We start from the raw sequence: 18,393 nt of genomic DNA on the forward strand, positions 1-18,393 counted from the left end.
TGTACAGTAGTACCTCAGGTTAAGAACTTAATTCATTCTGGAGGTCTGTTCTTCACCTGAAACTGTTCTTAACCTGAGGAACCACTTTAGCTATTGGGGCCTCACGCTGCCACCGCGCCAATTCTGTTCTCATCCTGAAGCAAAGTTCTTAACCTGAGGTACTATTTCTGGGTTAGCGGAGTCTGTAACCTGAAGCGTCTGTAACCTGAAGCGTCTGTAACCCAAGGTACCACTATAATCACAAAATTTTCATCTCTTGTTCCCTCCCCCCTCTTTTGCCCATGGCCCCCACTCACCACTGTGGGCTGAAAATAGTTTTCCACCCTGCTTTACCTGCTAAAAAGAAAACAAGTTTCCCCACGTCTCTAAAGCATGAAGACACCTGACAGGAAAAAAATGGCATCACCTACAGTAGGCTCAACTGCAAAAAAAAGAGACTGTCCTGCGCTCAGAGTTTTTCCTAAAACCAGGTGGTGTTTTAGCTCTGCACTCACCTATGGTGCCACCAAGAGCCATTGCGCCCGACATCTGCGCCAGCAGCTCAGGGGATGGTTTTAGGCCTCCAAGAGTAGCTGCCATGCCCCCGGCCACACCTATCATGCCCAAAGCATTGCCAAGCCGAGCTGTTCCTTGGGTGGAGAGGCCAGCCAGAGCACCGACACAGCACAAGCCTGAACCCAGGTAGATCATCTTAAGAAGTGAAAATAATAATAATAATAATAATAATAATAATAATAATAATAGTTTTCTAAAAAAAACATATAAAGCACCTGCAATTGCTAGACACTGTACAAAAAAAAAAGAGGGTAAGGGGGTAATTCAGGCCTCATCCACAGACTTCAAATCCAAAGACATACTTGGAAGGAGAGTAAAAGGAGAGTAAACCAGGACTGTTTGTGTATACCAAACAGAACCAGGAATGCTGAATACCAAAGCACCCAATTTCCTGCAAAGAATGATATATTGCACTCACTGCAATTATATGGAACAACTGCCGGATTACTAAATACGTTGGCACAACTGGAGCATTCTGGCATGAGCTGCAATGAATTTGGTTGGGGAACGGCATTCTTCACTGTGCCAAGCATAAGAACAGATCTTATCTCCTCTGAAGTCCTCCGGCTCTTGCTTTGGGCTGGGAGCCTCAGAGAAGGCAGAAGAAATGCACGTTTTTCCTGCTTGCTTCTGCCTCTCTCTGAAGCCAAGTGACAAATATCCACTTTGCCCTTCCACTGTGCAAGCTAAAGGATTCTTCTTAGGACTTGGTGGAGACAGAAAGTCATGAGTGCCTACTAAGCCAAACCAATAAAGGTAAAGGTAAAGGGACCCCTGACCATTAGGTCCAGTCGTGACCAACTCTGGGGTTGCAGCACTCATCTCGCTTTATTGGCCGAGGGAGCCGGCGTACAGCTTCTGGGTCATGTGGCCAGCATGACTAAGCCGCTTCTGGTGAACCAGAGCAGCGCACGGAAACGCCGTTTACCTTCCCGCCGGAGTGGTACCTATTTATCTACTTGCACTTTGACGTGCTTTCAAACTGCTAGGTGGGCAGGAGCAGGGACCGAGCAACGGGAGCTCACCCCGTCGCGGGGATTCGAATCAATATGTGGGTCCTATTCTTTACTTAGAATAGGGGTTTAAGAACCCTCATCTTCTCTGCATTAGCAATTTGTTTGCATTATCAGGTGCCATTCCCAAAGATTCTGCAGTGTTTTCACCACAGAAGAATTGGGGAAAGCTGCAGCAAAAAAAAAAAAAATTGGGGGGGAAATGACTCTCCTAGGTAGATAGAATTCAGCCTCACACAGCATGCATTTAAAGCACACACATGCAGAAATAATCTTGGGGCCGTAGTTTACACCTCTCAAAGAGATACAGTTCTTAGCACCATTTAAAAACTACTGTTCCTAGATGTTGATGGGGGGGTGCAGTCTGTAATATGCCCCCCGAAGACTGCCAATTTACATTTTCTGTATGCACTGAAAGAAAATGGTACCCTGGGTCCCCAAGAGATCTTCTTACCTGTTCAATGTTATACCCGCTATGGAGAGCTGCTGCATATCCTCCTATAAAAGTGCCAGCAGGCAACAGGTACAAGTAATTGTATTCGGGGGGATCAGTGGGGCGCTTGAACATATCCAGCATCCTCTGCGTGACTAGGAAACCACCTTTCCCATAAAAGAAAAGAAAAGAATATTTAGATTTCGAAACCAGCATAATAGAATTATTGAATGCTAGGGAAATGGGCAATTGTTCTGAAGTTTAAGCCTCCATTTAACAATAGACTCTCAGCCTCTCCTAGGGTGCTGGCGTAGACTGGCTGGATGCAGAGGAGTGGGGAGAGGCACCAGCTGAGGAACACCCACCCCCCTCAAGGGAAGACGGCTCAGAGCCCAGGGATTGGTGGTGGGATGATGAGTGATCAGAGAGGGAAGAAGGGACAGACTGGGAGGAGGAGGGTTGAGGTGTCGGAAGGTGAGGAGGCAGCAGGCTTGAGTGAGCAGGAAGAGTCTGAAACAGAGGGCAGACCAGACTCAGAGGCAGGAGCGGGCACAGGGGACAGAGGCCGGCTGCTGAAGAATCCAGGGAGTCTCCCCTCTTGCTGTGACCAGCTTCCCTCAACCCCTGTTCACCCAGAACACAGAAAGAAATGGAAAGGGCAGAGGAGAGATTGGTATTTGCAGACACAGTCTACGACTGCTGGGCAAAAACCCTGGAGAGGAGGGGTCAGGCAGCTGTGGGAAGGTGGGGACCTTCAGTCCTCATAACTGCTGCATTGGGGCAAGACATACTGGGAAGAGTTGCTGGGATCACAAGGTCTGAGCTCTTTTGGTCTCTTGAGTGAAGAGTTAACTTCACCGGCGCTGTGTTTTTTTATTACTGACCTACGCTTGACTGTGGTTCCTGACAGGTTTGTCCTCATGCAATTGTGAATTATTATATGATGCATGAAAGAGGGAGAGGCTGAAACCAGAAGATATGTTTAGCTGACTGGGGCATGGTCCACATGAATGGCATTGCATCAGCACATACCAAAACCAGAGGGGCAGAGGTCCAAGAGGACCTCAGTGCGTATTTGTTGGAGCAGGGGAGAAATAAAATGTTGCTGATAGCTTGTGGATAAATAACAGAGAAAGCCAAGCCTGGAATGGAAATGTGATAGCTCAGTGGCAGAGCATCTGCTTTGCATGCAGTGGCGGAGCGTGGGTTGTCAGCACCCGGGGCAAGGCAAGTAATTTGCGCCCCCTAACCCGTGGATTTGCGCCCCCTAACCCTAACCCCCAGATGTTGCGCCCGGTGCGGTCGGCCCCCTCTGTACCCCCCATGCTACGCCACTGTTTGCATGCAGAAGGTCCTATGTTCAATCCCCACCAGGTATGGCTGGGAGAAACTCCTACCTGAAACCTTCGAGATCTGCTGCCAGTCAGTGTAGACAATGCTGAGCTACAATGGTCTGGCTCAGTCTAAGGCAGTTCATGGAAAAGCTCTCCAACACTGGCAAAGTCATCCTCATCATGGCCTCAGCTCACTGAGGAAATTGCTTATACCATACCGAGTTATACCCATTGGTCCATTTAGCTCAGTATTGTCTACATCAGTGTTTCCCAACCTTGGGTCTCCAGCTGTTTTCAGACTACAGTTCCCATCATCCCTGACCAGCTAGCTAGGAATGATGGGAGTTGTAGTCCCAAAACAGCTGGAGACCCAAGGTTGGGAAACACTGGTCTACATGGACGGTCAGTGGCTCTCCAGAGTTTCAGACAGGAAGCCTCTCCCAGCTCTACCTGGAGATATCAGTGATTGAACCTAAGACCTGCATGCAAGGCAAACATGTAAGGCAAACATTCTGCCCCTGAGCTATATGGTCCTTGCTCTATAATGGTGACATTAGGACCAGTGATGGATCTTGTTGCCACTGCACAAGCTTAAGGACTCAGGTTTCTCATGAACAAATAACTAGAGGATCACAGCAATCGGTCAGAAACATATTTCACTGGTTTCTCTCAATCTGGATACACAAGCATACCATACTTCTTGGCCACTGCAATTTGTGACATCACTGCTTTGGTTCAACATTCCTAAAGGCAATAAGCAAGAAAGCCAAAAGATAGTCCATACCTGCAATGTTGATAGAGGACACAAAAGCAGCAAGAACAGCAAGGCTTTGAGGCACATTATCAGGGAGATATTGTCCCCCCATCAGTGCCAATCCACCAACAGCTGTCAACCCTGTGGGGTGGAAAACAGCAGTTAAGTTCCTGTACAACAGGGGAAACTGATGCCAGTTGTTATATATGCCTCCTGTTCAAGAATTGACAAACACCAACAGAGATTGTTGTGTTAGTGATCCTGTTTACAATGCTCTTGTTCTGGTTTCTAACATTCCTTCTACTGTGCGTTAACTGTTGCCTTATGGAACTGTGAGTTTTTGACTGATAGATTGCACTAAATTTCATTCACACCAGCAGGTTTGGTGTGACACAACAGCGAATATCATTGAACATTTCACCACCACCCAGACACAAACCCTTTAGTGTTTATGTGTACTTCTTTGCATCCATGAGTCACGCATGAAAATGGTGGGAAAGGACTGTATGCCATAATTTTCCAGGTTAGCGGGGTTGCAAATGGGTCTTTTTCCTGGAAGCAGTTAACATAGAAATGAGAGCTAAATTTTCACTAGATTTCCACAAGTGTATTTCATATTATGTGAAAGATCACACAGAATACAAAAATTATCAGGGAAAATGGAATAAGGTGCTGTCTGAATGCATCTTAACTAGATAATACAGTACTTTCAAATCTGCATTGGACTACCCTGCCAAATGTACACTTAATGTCACCAGCAATACAGCTAGAAACAACCTACCAAATTATGACAGTGGTAAGTATCTAGATAAGGGCAGGAAACTGGATTTGGCCAGATAGTTATCTCATCAATCACCTGATGCAGAGCACTTTGCAAAAGTGTTCAGCACTTTGAAGGGGACTTTTGGCTAAGCCAGGGTTTTATATGGCTGATGTTGCAAACGCTAGCCCATTCTTGGGTGACAAGAGAACTAAAACATAATTAATTCCATTTGATTATATTGCATTTTGTTAATCACTGTGTAAAACCTGGCTCCACTGTGCATAAACCTACCGATTTCCAGGCAGAATGTACATGTGATGAAATAGACTCTAGGACTCTAGTCTGTAATACCTTGTGTCCCAACAATACTTTCAGTTGGCTTTACTTATTTTTTGGTAACCATACCTAAAACCCACATTTTAGGCTTGTGAACAGCAACGTTTACCCCACAAAGAGGGAGCTACAACCCATCCTCTGGCTGTCGGTTGAGGGCACCTATATGACACACATTTCCAGATACAGGTATGTTTGGTGTCATTTACACTTTTAAGTGACAAATCACCCCTCAGAGAAATGTCAGGGTCAAAACCAAAACAAGCAGTCATTTGTATTACCTGAGATGGCGTTCGTCACAGACATGAGTGGCGAGTGGAGTGCAGGAGTCACACCCCACACCGTGTGGTACCCAACAATCCCAGCCAAGCCAAATGTTGTCACCATCTGAGTGAAAGCTGAATTCGGAGCGGCAACACCCAATCCGAGCAAGGTACTGAGTCCTGCAAGACAAGAGAGCATTAAGTCCTGCAATGAATGAAAACATATGGTAGACAAAATACAGCCTCCCTTTGTTTCTACAGTTGTGTTCGTTTATTAAATTTGTACCCCACACATTCCTCCAAAGGAGTTCAAGGTGGCTAAGACAAAGATGGCAAAGTCATTCATTTTTCTCAAAGTAATTTTTCTAGCATTTTCAGGCTGCCTAAATAGCACATGATCCATGGGAAGTACTAGCAAAGCTAGACCTTGCTTCTGATATTTTCTGGCAATGTGCATTTCATCTCTCTCCTTCTCCCGCTTAAAGGCCCAGAATGGATTAAATAGCATGATGGTTCGGAAAGCTCTACATGTATGCGCGCACACACACACACACACACACACAAAGTTAGTTATTCTACCTCCACCAATTTTGGCAGTGGCAAAAAAATAAGAGTGCTGGAGTGAGCAGAGCCCATTTACCCGATAGGGATGTAAATCATTCACACACGCCAAGTCACAGAATTGATCATTTGAATGGAGTGGAGACAATAATAATGCCTCCCCTTCTCAGCTCACTGTATGGATCAACTGAGGATGGGAGCTGCAGGAATGCAAGCCACAGTTGATATGCACACACACACACACACACACACACACACCCCTGAAAGGATTCGCCAAGGGTGAATGACCTGAGAGGAAGAGGGAAGATTAGCTACCCGGCTCCCTATAATTTGAAAGCAAGATCCATCTTTACTTCTAGACATTATTAGGCCCTGGGACATCTTTGGGTGCAGGTTCCACAGAGTGGCCAGAGTACGGCAGCTGCTTTCTCACCTGCTGTGTATGCAGAGGCAGTCGTCATTGTTTTCCTGAAGGGTGTAATGGTGGCTGCTTTTTCTGCTTCCAGCTCTGCCACAGTCTTCTGCTTCACAGGCGCTGCCTGAGGAATGTTCTTGGGAGGTGGTGCTGGAAAAATCACTTTTCCGTCCTGAGAAAAAGCAGTTGTGGTTTTATCCAACGGATCAGAGAATTTGCAATCTCCTGGGCCAAAGTGACACCCCCCCCCCGGGGACATGATTTAGCCTGCCAGTTCTTAAATCCAGAGGTAAAAGGAGTAAGCGGTGTCTGTGATTATGGGATCTGCAGCACTCTTTTGGGAATTGTCAACAAAGGTATGGACCTACAATCCTCTCCTGCCTTGACAAAGTGGCTCTCAAGCAAATCTTATCTGCTGATTGATGTGGGTGTATATTATACTGGCAAGGAGCTATGCACAAGCATTTTTAACAAACAAGAATTAGCAAAGGAATAGCCAGATATTGTATCTGGATAACATTGTGTGCATCTGAATGCACTGTTTAGTTCCCTTCAACAGGCTTGGTTCATTTGAAGCCAAAAAAGGCTAAACTGATAGATGTACCCCCAGGATTAAGTAATGCATGTATAGCGCAGTTGAACACAAATAATACTACCCTCCTTGCACATTGATGACAGATTATCAAGGGGAATTTCAAAACATTCAAAACATACAGGTGCTTCAATTCAGGTTGTAGAAAAGAAAAAAGAAAAACAGGCTGAGGCTTGGACTCCCAATTTAAAAAATAACATAGATTAGTTTACCTTCATTACCACTGTTCCTCTTACAACATGGTCCAGGGTACCATAGTCAAATTCATCCTTTATGTCAAGGAAGAACTTCTCCTTGTCCGGGCTGATGGCCTTCAGGAGCTTGGTGATGTTATTGGAATACAACGTGCTGGCTTGGGTGGCCATTCTGCTGGGAAGGTCCGTATAACCTATATGTGTAATTCCCTGGAGATACCAAAAATATGGCTTCATGAATAAGCAAGCTGAGACACAACTCCTGAAGTCAAAGGTGGGGGACGGACCATTCCTAGACATCAGGATCTTAGAACATGGTACTAAATGTTGATTTTGCCAAACGAATGGGAAGGGTCACAGCTCAATGGTATACCATTTGCTTTGCATATAATAGGACCTAGGGTTCATCTCCAGGTACGGCTGAGAATGTCCCGTCAGAAACCCTGAAGAGCTGTAGATAAGACTGGCATGTGTGGGTGGGGCCCTGACATATTCCACCTACAAAGGCTGCTGCTGAAAGCAGCTACTAAGAATATCTGGTGGCTACTAAGAAACCAGTACCTTGTGAATATAGAGTTCTCCTGGCTTTGTAGTTTCAATGTTCCCCCCAGCTTCAGCAGCTAGGTCTACAACAACTGAGCCTTCCTTCATCAGTTCAATCATATCTTTCCGAAAGAGGATTGGAGCTTTTTTACCTGGGGGGGAAAGTAGGAAAGCACTGTATCAAGTACACCATATAAGGAAGAACCAGTGATCACATTTTCCTCTAAAGCAGCAGTTCTCAACCTGTGGGTCCCCAGATGTTGGACTACAACTCCCATCATCCCTGAGCTCTGGCCTTGCTAGCTAGGGGTGATGGGAGTTGTAGTTCAACAACATCTGGGGACCCACAGGTTGAGAAAGGGTGCTCTAAAGGAAGAAATGTTTTCTCTTAATTTTCCCCTTGATTTGCATGTAATTCAGTAAACATAGTCTTTTAGTTGCATGCATGCATTTCCACACACAACAATCTGATTCACTTCCAGATTATCCCAGATTCAATGGGAGCAAGATACATCCCTAGATAGGAAGAAGCCCTCTCCTCCACTAAGACACTACCAAAACATCATGGGAAGCTGAAGAGTGAACAACCTCATGAGAGGCTTGGTGCCAAGTATTCCAAATTGTATCCCAAACGAGACAGCAGTAAAGTGTTATGGTCAGAAATGTACTGTACAGTGGTACCTTGGGTTACATACGCTTCAGGTTACAGACTCCGTTAACCCAGAAATAGTACCTCGGGTTAAGAACTTTGCTTCAGGATGAGAACAGAAATCGTGCTCTGGCAGCACAGCGGCAGCAGGAGACCCCATTAGCTAAAGTGGTGCTTCAGGTTAAGAACAGTTTCAGGTTAAGAACAGACCTCCGGAACGAATTAAGTACTTAAGCAGGGGTACCACTGAAATGGGAAGAAACCTAGCAGTCTTGCACACAAACTCAGCTCTGAGGTGGTGACTACTTTCAGCCGGAAGGTCAGCTGAAGTTAGTATCAATGGCAGATTTATACATGTCTTTTGCAGGGCTAACATCTTGGGCTCCAAATGGCACGATGCAAAAACAAGAACAATGCCAACTAACCAACAGCTTGCATTTGGACCACAGTGTGCAGAGAGAGAGAGAGGGAGAGGTTGAAAACTTCCCTCGCAGTCATGATCCTGACGAAAATCACTCTCTCCTGCACTGCTAATAGCCTTCAGAAAAGACCTCCCAGTATTGAATGAACCTTAACACTTTCACCATGAGCTAAATACCAACACAATGAAGGAGCAATTTTGGCAAGATCATGGCTGGGTAGGGAAAGATTCCATCTCCCCTCCCAATGCATTGTGGTCCCAATAAAAATCATTGTGTGCACACGTGCCTATTATCAAAGTTTTTTAAAACATGATGTACTAGCCAGTGACGAATTTCGAGTCATGTGCTGTTTTGACGCCAAGTCAGAACAAATATCTTTGCAAATCTGCTTAAGCAAACACATTCTTTTCATTTCAACAGGAAAAGGGCTGTCTGCTCCACAGGACACCTACCAGGAATGAGAGCTGTCGTGATGATAATGTCAACATCTTGGCACTGTTTTGCAAAGAGTTTCATCTCGGCTTCAATGAACTCTTTAGACATCTCTTTTGCATAGCCTCCCTGCCCTTCCCCAGATTCTTTTAGGTCAACCTCCAAAGGCTCCGCACCTAGTGATTTGAACTGTTCCAATGCTGCAGCTCTATGAATTTGAAGAGGAAAATAAGTTTTAACAGGAAGGGTGTTGGGGAGAAACGAAAGGACAACGTTAGTGAAGGCTCCATCCCAGAAGGCCTTTTTCCTGGGTCAAATAGGCTCACAGGTGTGGTCTAGATGGACCAAAGCTCAGATGCAGTATAAGGGAATTCCCTGTGTTTATCTGGGACCCCACATATGACATGCTGGCCCAAACTCCTTGGCGGAAGAGATGGATACAAATGAAATAGTAAGGCTGCTAGCAATAATTTAAGATGAGTATGCACATAAAAAGGTAAAGGTACCCCTGCCCGTACAGGCCAGTCGTGTCCGACTCTAGAGTTGTGCGCCCATCTCACTCAAGAGGCCGGGGGCCAGCGCTGTCCGGAGACACTTCTGGGTCATGTGGCCAGCATGACAAAGCTGCATCTGGCGAGCCAGCGCAGCACACAGAAACGCCGTTTACCTTCCCGCCAGTAAGCGGTCCCTATTTATCTACTTGCACCTGGGGGTGCTTTCGAACTGCTAGGTTGGCAGGCGCTGGGACCGAGCAACGGGAGCTCACCCCGCCGTGGGGATTCGAACCGCGACCTTTCGATCGGCAAGTCCTAGGCACTGAGGCTTTTACCCACAGCGCCACCCGCGTCCCGAGTATGCACATACCTGGTATCAAACCCACGAACCACAGCTCCCATTGATTTAGCTGCTCCTGCAGATGCTAAGCCTGCGACTCCGCCACCAATGATCAGAACCTGCGTCCACAAAACACAGTGCAGTTAAGTCACAAATCAACCGGCATCAGTTCCATGTCAGTGAATACGGAATGAAAATGGTTTCCTGAGCCTGAATATTTTACAAGCGAGGTTCAAGCAGAGCCCAGCTCCTTCAGTGCCTTACCGGGGGGGGGGGGGAGGAGTCAGCCAGTCAACGGAATAATATTTCAAACAAAAGGGCCCTTTGCAGCTTCCCAACCATCAGGTAGCTATTTTGTAAACAAGAGGAACTACTCCCAAGCACAATTGTGAGTTTTCCCTCTGAGGGGATATCTGGTCACCTGTGCACATTCAGGAAGCTGGAAAAGGAGCAAACATGGGAGTATTCCAGATATCCACACTAAATGTGACTGTGCACATATCTCAGTTCTTTTGTCTCATTCTCACAATCCCTATTTCAGGTCTAAAAACCCAGTTCAGACATAGCCATATTCTGAAAGCGTTAAGAAGTCTCATTGGGTTAAGAGTACAAAACTCAGTTTGGCTGTTCTGTTGACAGTCCAAACAGAAAAAAGTGTTTTATCCATCTGGTTTACTGCACAAGAATGATTTTCTGCTTGTCAAGGACACAAGCTGACCCCTTCCTTGCCATGGGGCCTCCTAGTCTTTGCTCTCTCACTCTGGGGCATTCTTCTTGTCCTCTGCAGAAATGAACACATTGCTCACATTTCAGTGTGACTTCTCTGACCTTCACACATCCTTGGGACCAAGAGGATTAACCTCTTCTACATCTGGTTAATACTCCACACTCCCAAACTTTTGTTCTGGCCTTCCCACAATCCCACAATGCCAAGATATAGCTAAACTCACTCGGCACTAATCTAATCTGTATTATCCCTTGGATCTTTCTGAACAGTGCCACAGTATTTGGAAAAAGAGCAGCCAGGGCTTCTTTCGGGGTAGATTTAGAAAACCAAAAGCTGCACAGTAACCATGCACCATCTGTAAGCAGCGGGAGGAAGACAATTGCTAAATCCAGTCCTTGGGAATGTGAGGGAGCAGCAGGGTGATAGCACTGAGCTTAAATCAGGGACTACCACCTTTCCATTAAGTACATAAGCAGCACAGTAAGCAGGATTGCATGCATATCTCACAGTTCCTTGGAACCAGGCATTATTTGCATTCAACATCTGGCAAATCTGAAGGCCTAACTACAGTGATGCTAGATGCATCACCCAATCACGTCAGGCAATTGCCATTATTATTAATTATAATTAATTATTAATAGTAAACTAAAGTGAGGTTTTTAGCAGGACTACAGCTCACGAGGAAGGAAAATTCTAGCCTTCTCTCCCCAGCCACAATTTCCACAGAAATCACACACACGCTGCAATTAGTAATAGGGGATAAAGATTCTACTGACATTCCACTGATTCCCTGTCACTAATTGTAGGTGGGTGAATCTTCTTCTATGCATGCAGAAGCAAGACAAATTATGCAGACTAATGAAAATATATGCAAGAATACTTAATTTGCATAAATTAAAGAGACCATGGAGCTTTCCCCACTAAAAAAATCTGATTTAGTTAGTGCTGAATAAATGTAATCTGGTCAGTAAGCTTCCAAGTGATTACTACATTGCTCCTGGAAAGCCAAATTTAATCCTCTTGCAAAAGCAGTATCTGGTGCAGTATTTTGTACAGAAATACTCCAGGAACAAAATAAAGCACATATTACTTGTCCTTTAATATACTTTAATGCATGGACCCAATATTTTCTCCACCCTTATATTGTTTTATATATCAAAATTTATATAGTCCTTGATTCTAATGAAACCTAGAATTAATATTAAAATTATAAAAAGTTTAACTATTTAAACCATCTAAATGATAATTAAAATGAACAGCAGATAAAAAAGTTATTAAAACACACCAACATGTCAGGTTTGGGGCTTTCCCACTTTTAAGGGGGAAAGTGGCAAATCACACACAGAACTATCTGTGTGTTGAACTATGTGTGTATTTTGTACTTTAGGATCTGCACACAACACTTTGTACTGTACTTGTTACAACAGCACTAGTCTCAGTACAGATCTTTGGACTTTATTTTACAAGCCTGTAACAAAAATCTATCATCTGCCCAATAACAAATGCTGGAAATGTAATGAGACGGAAGGAACCTTTTATCACCTTTGGTGAACCTGCCCGAAGATTAAAGCCTTTTGGGAAATGATTTATAATGAAATTAAGAAGGTACTTAAATGTACTTTTCATAAGAAACCAGAGGCATTTCTCTTGGGCATGGTCGGCCAATTGGTGTCAAAGAAGGATAGGACATTTTTTATGTATGCTACCACAGCGGCAAGGATCCTTTTAGCAAAGTATTGGAAGACACAAGAACTACCCACACTGGAAGAATGGCAGACAAAGGTGATTGACTATATGGGACTAGCGGAGATGACCGGCAGAATCCATGACCAAGAAAAAGAGACGGTGGAAGAAGATTGGATGAAATTTAAAGTATATCTGAAAAATTGTTGTAAAACTGATGAATGCTAAAATGTCAAGGGAAAGGAAAATATAGAATTACAGCTGTAAGCGATTAAGGGTTAGAAGAAACTTGAAGAGAAAATAAGTAATTAATTAATTGGTGTGAAGAGTTGCTGAAAAAAATTTAAAACAGAGATGCAGAAAAGGGGAGGTAAGGGGAAGTCCGAGAAGTAAGGTTATGAAAATAAGTTTTTTGAAATTATACATGTTTATATGTTTTGGGTTTATTTTAGTGTGTGTATTGTTTTGTCTTTTATTTGTGTTGGAAAACTAATAAAAAAAATATAAAAAAACAAAAAGGGGACCCGTAAAAACAAAAATTAAAAGAATTCTAGGCATCAGCAAAGTATTGTTCTTTAGGTTGTAGTCTAGAAGTGTTTCCCAACCTTGTGCCTCCAGCTGTTTTTGGCCTACAATTCCCATCATCCCTTGCCACTGGTCTTGCTAGTCAGGGATGATGGGAGTTGTAGGCCAAAAACATCTGGAGGCACAAGGTTGGGAAACACTGGCAAAAATGCAATTAATAAGACACATCACGCTGTATATGAAGACCTTGTATTCCAGCAAAAGCAAGCCAATTTTTATATTAAACGTCTACAATTTGAACATCTTAAACTTTGAAGGATGCCAATTCATAAGCCATTCAGCCTCAACTGCATCCAAACAAATGCCTACTAACAGCAAAAGAAGCTATATTTGGCTCACTGAGAGATGCTAAATAAAGGGGGGGGGAGGTAGTCATCCTGTAAAACAAAATTCCAACCAGTATCTATTGCAGTTGAAATGCAAAGTCACGTCACATTTCTATCACCTGATGATTGTGCCTGCAAATAACAGCACTTGCACTTATTTCATTACCTACCTTAGCTGGAGGGACTTTGCCAGCTGCCGTGATCTGACCCGTAAAAAAACGACCAAAGTGATTGGCTGCCAACACAACTGCCTTATAGCTGTCAGAAATAAAGGGGAACACAAGCATCAGTATCACTTCTCAACCTTACATTTCTTTTATTTATTTAGAAGAGGGTATTGTTGTTTATTATAAGATGGTACAAATAGCAGAGGTATTTACTGGACAAATTTGCTTGTCCAAAACATAGCCTTCTCATTTCCTCATTCCTAAGGAGATGCACAAGCTGTTGATGGCAACCTCCCTCTGATCTGGCCTGTGCTCTTTGGACTTTACAAAGTTTGGGTCAAATTTGCAGGAGCTTAAAAACTCCTTTCTATGTGCAAGTATTCACCCCTGGTATTCAGATTCTTCACCTGCAAGTAATTCCTTCCTAATTCCTTTCCCAACTAATGGATCCTTGCCCTCAGTAATAAGAGAGAACCTAGTGGGCTTCAGATTCCCATACATTCTTTGAACCCAAATAGATACCAATTCTTAAATATTTTCCAAACCAGATAGCTTGGCTATCTGCCTTGACTACACCTCCAGGTATATCTCCACATTTGGACATAATTACTTATCCATGGGATAGACAACATGGTGCCATCACCATATGGCATACCACAACTTCCATCAGTCCCAGCCAGCATGCCAAAGTGTCATGGATGGTAGAAGCTATGGTCCACAACGTGTGGAGAGCACCACACGGGCTGCCCTTGTTCACAAATGAAAACAAACCTTTGTTTAGGATATAAATCCCAACCAAAACCCAACTGTCCATTGATGTAATCACACAGCTGGCTAAACATTGTGTTTTCATACCCTGCGATGTTGGCCATGGAGCTGAGAGCATCATATCCTTGAGCAATGGTCACGCGAGGGACCTGATCCATAGCCAAGACAGTGGTTCTTCTTTCTGACAGTTTGTTTAGGAGGTCTGGGTTTTGAGCTGGGTAGATAAAACTGATTAGGGTACCAGATGACTTAAAGAGATCTGCCTCGTGCAGGCCAAGAGCTGGATTCAACATGGGAGCTCTCACCTGAAATTGAGAATGCGCAAAAATTAATAAAGCATCACTTAGCATTTTCATAGTGCTAAAGACTGTTCAATATGCTTCTCGGGAATCCTCCTAATAATCTAAACACCTGCATATAAAGAAGGGAAGTTTTCATTCCAATGTTGCAGAGGGACTGGTGCTAAAATAGGTAATGTTCTAACCATTTACAGGTACATTGACATTGCTTTTAAGTGCAAACAGTAGGTGTAGGAGACTGATGTACAGTGGTGCCTCGCAAGACGAAATTAATTCGTTCCGCAAGTCTTTTCGTCTTGCGAGTTTTTCGTCTTGCGAAGCACGGTTTCCCATAGGAATGCATTGAAAATCAATCAATGCGTTCCTATGGAAACCGCCTTCAGACCAGGTCCAGGGACAGTCTGTCCCCCGACCTCTTCTGAAGGCCAGCGGGGGGCGAAAGTCTTTGCTCCCCCCCGCCTGCCTTCAAAAGCCGTCCGGGAGAGCGGAGAATCGCAGCGCGTTTCTCCGCTCTCCCGGGAATGCAGGCAGGGGGGAGCAAAGACTTTCGCCCCCCGCCGGCCTTCAGAAGAGGTCCAGGACCTCTTCTGAAGGCTGGCGGGGGGCAAAAGTTTTTGCTCCCCCCCGTCTGCCTTCAAAAGCCGTCCGGGATAGCGGGAAGCGCTTCCCTGCTATCCCGGACCGCTTTTAAAATGCTGGCGGTGGGGAGCAAAGCCTTTCGGCCCCCGCCGGCCTTCCTGGACCTCTTCTGAAGGCCGGGGGGGGAAAGGCTTTGCTCCCCACCGCCAGCATTTAAAAGAGGTCCCCGGAGATTTCCCTATGGGCTTTCTTCTTGCGAAGCAAGCCCATAGGGAAAATCGTCTAGCGAAGCGACGCAAAAACCGAAAAACCCTTTCGTCTTGCGGGTTTTTCGTCTTGCGAGGCATTCATCTTGCGGGGCACCACTGTAGCTTGGCAGTGGTGTAAGTGATCTTCAACACTTTGGCCCCTCCAGCTGCAGTCTCAGTCCAGATGAGGGGTCCAACATCTGCTATTTGCATTAGGGAAACAGTAACAGGAAGCTTTCCTTCCCATTCCAGGTTGGGACTGTGGCAGAAGGCAAATTGTTATACCCTCAATTGCACCTGCCAGGGTCCAAATCTACACCAGAATCTCATCTCTGGGAGCACGTGGGTTGCCTCACAATACCTTCTGAGTTAATAGCCCTGGGAAGATTTTGAAACGAGGAGTCATGGTTCCGAGCTCAGCCTAACAGCCACTGCAGCACTACAGCTCTCAAATACAGTATCTCAGCAATCTCTGTGGTGCAGGCTAATATTTTTATTTTTTAATTATTATTTTTTGTTTGTTTGTTTTTGTTTTACAGAAGTATGTGTAATGTCTCTCGTATTTTTTTCATGTAACATTTTTACAAATCAGTTTCATTTGTTGAGACATTAGGAAGAAAAGGGGTGGAGGGGGGGAAGATGGGTGGGGTCGGGTAATTATCATCATTATTATGGTAACAAGGGAAGAATGCATCGAGGGTGAGATATAGCAAGGCCAATTCTGCGTTCCAAGTCTGAAGCAAGATTTAAACCAAGAACATCTCAATTGCCAGCTGATGTGCTTTCATTACTGCAACATGAGCTGAATAAGCTGCTTTGAACAAAATTTATAATTCCATATGTTTCTAGGCAGACCATGGCTCAGCAGTGAAGCACATGCTTTGGATGCAAAAGGTTCCCCTTTTCAAACTCTGAAATCCCCAGAATGGCAAAGAAACAATCTTGCCTGAAATGTTAGAAAGCCACTCCCAAGTCAGTGTAGATAATGTTGACCTATGGTCTGATTTTGTATAAGGCAGCTCCTGATGCATTTCGAAATGTTTAGACTACAGGAGCCAAGACTTAGCACATCATTGCCATTCAAGAGCAGCTGCAGGAATGGACTTTGCTCAGTCGATAACGTGCCTTGTGATAAGTGCATTTGGACTGCAAGGACTGAGGTTTCCTTTCTGTTTGAGGATTTGCTCACACATGTTTTAGGAATATCATGGCAGGGAAATCCCATTCCTCACATTTATAGTGTTTTAAAAAACACACTGTCCCTGCAGGCTGATTAAAGATCACCGATACAGCCAGCAGAGGAATATTAATTTTTTTAAATATGGCAACTGTGGCTCATGATCACAATATATCGAAGCACATACAAAATAAAAAATATGCAATCAATATTTTGAGAAAGTTCTCACCCACGCACCATCTGTTGAATACATCTGGAGAGTTAGGATAGACGCATGAGCTGTGGTTGCCAAACGGAGAAAGGAATTAACTTATCTTCCTAGCAGCTAGTTGCATGGAAATTCTACAGACAGTGCAAGTGACTTATGCAATGAGCTACTGTACTTAACAATCCTTATAATATATAGCAGCTACTACACTGAGGCTACTTATTGAGGTTACTTTGCAGCAACTGCAGTGAGCCAAAGGAGGACTGTAGGCAACACAAATCGCACACTCATGAATATGTGGCACTGGCTTCCTTTATATGTGAACAGCCCTGATGCACAGATCACCATGGGCCAGTTCCATAGATCTAGCTTGGCATTTCTGGAATTCTCCCATCACTCGCTCATGCAAGCAAATACTCATATCAGTTTACTAATTGCCTTCAGATCTTTCCTAGCCCAGGAAGAGCTCCCCAGTGGTAAATGGTCTGCTACACACATTCATTTACACCGCACCAGTGAATCCAAGGATTCTCTCCGTTCTCACATGGCAAGGGAACCTGGGCAAGCATGTGAGGCCTTGCTAGATTGCCTGCAGAAACCGTAGGCCCATATATTACTGAACTTGGCATCAGCAAAGGTAAAGGGACCCCTGACCATTAGGTCCAGTCATGACTGACTCTGGGGTTGCAGTGCTCATCTCGCTTTATTGGCCGAGGGAGCCGGTGTACAGCTTCCAGGTCATGTGGCCAGCATGACTAAGCCGCTTCTGGCGAACCAGAGCAGCACACGGAAACGCCGTTTACCTTCCCGTCGGAGCGGTACCTATTTATCTACTTGCACTTTGACGTGCTTTCGAACTGCTAGGTTGGCAAGATCAGGGACCGAGCAACGGGAGCTCACCCCGTTGCAGGGATTCGAACCGCCGACCTTCTGATCGGCAAGTCCTAGGCTCTGTGGTTTAACCCACAGCGCCACCTGCGTCCCTGGCATCAGTAAGCTTTCTGGAAACACCAGGATCCTCTGGAATGCAAAGGTTGGAAAGCCACCACTGCACAGGCTAAAATGTAGCTCAGTGGCCTCCAAAACATAAAGTACTGGGAGTCTATATTTGGCGGGGAAACTAAGAAGACTCCATGGGCAAGTGCAAACTCAACACCTCCAGATCACAGCCTGCATCAAAGCTGCCATCTGGCAGTGAATCTGTGACACTCTGTGCCTTTGCTGCAGTCTGACTCCACCCTACAAGGTTAACTTAGCATTATTTCTCTACTCAGCAGCAACCACATAAATAGGGCATTTGTATGACAGGATGAATGGGGCAGGGGTAAGGTACCTCAGGCCAGGGGCCCAAATGCAGCCGCACAGCCCCCTTGGGACTGTCATAGGAAGCTGCCTATATCAAGCCAGATCAATGATCCATCTAGCGCAGTATTATCTACCCTGATTGGAAGCCATTCCTCAAGATTTCAGACAGCGAACCATCCCCAGCCATACCAGGAGATGACAGAGATTGTACTTGGGACCTTCTATCACTGA

General features: G+C 44.9%; 1 protein-coding gene across 3 annotated transcripts in view; it reads right to left on the reverse strand.

Annotated features, from left to right (window-relative positions):
- NNT (nicotinamide nucleotide transhydrogenase) overlaps window positions 1–18,393 on the reverse strand; it is a 55,835-nt gene that overhangs the window by 23,576 nt on the left and 13,866 nt on the right. For all 3 annotated transcript variants that reach the window (XM_081929621.1, XM_081929622.1, XM_081929623.1), the window contains exons 4-14: window positions 14,434–14,651; window positions 13,582–13,669; window positions 10,121–10,209; window positions 9,277–9,464; window positions 7,772–7,905; window positions 7,229–7,420; window positions 6,443–6,596; window positions 5,467–5,628; window positions 4,120–4,230; window positions 2,023–2,168; window positions 495–690 (exon numbers count right to left, since the gene is read on the reverse strand). In XM_081929621.1, the coding sequence (XP_081785747.1) occupies window positions 495–690; window positions 2,023–2,168; window positions 4,120–4,230; window positions 5,467–5,628; window positions 6,443–6,596; window positions 7,229–7,420; window positions 7,772–7,905; window positions 9,277–9,464; window positions 10,121–10,209; window positions 13,582–13,669; window positions 14,434–14,651 (1,678 nt within the window). The remainder of the gene's footprint in view (window positions 1–494; window positions 691–2,022; window positions 2,169–4,119; window positions 4,231–5,466; window positions 5,629–6,442; window positions 6,597–7,228; window positions 7,421–7,771; window positions 7,906–9,276; window positions 9,465–10,120; window positions 10,210–13,581; window positions 13,670–14,433; window positions 14,652–18,393) is intronic.

Source organism: Podarcis melisellensis, assembly GCF_964234715.1.
Source record: "Podarcis melisellensis genome assembly, chromosome: 11".
NCBI lineage: Eukaryota > Metazoa > Chordata > Lepidosauria > Squamata > Lacertidae > Podarcis > Podarcis melisellensis.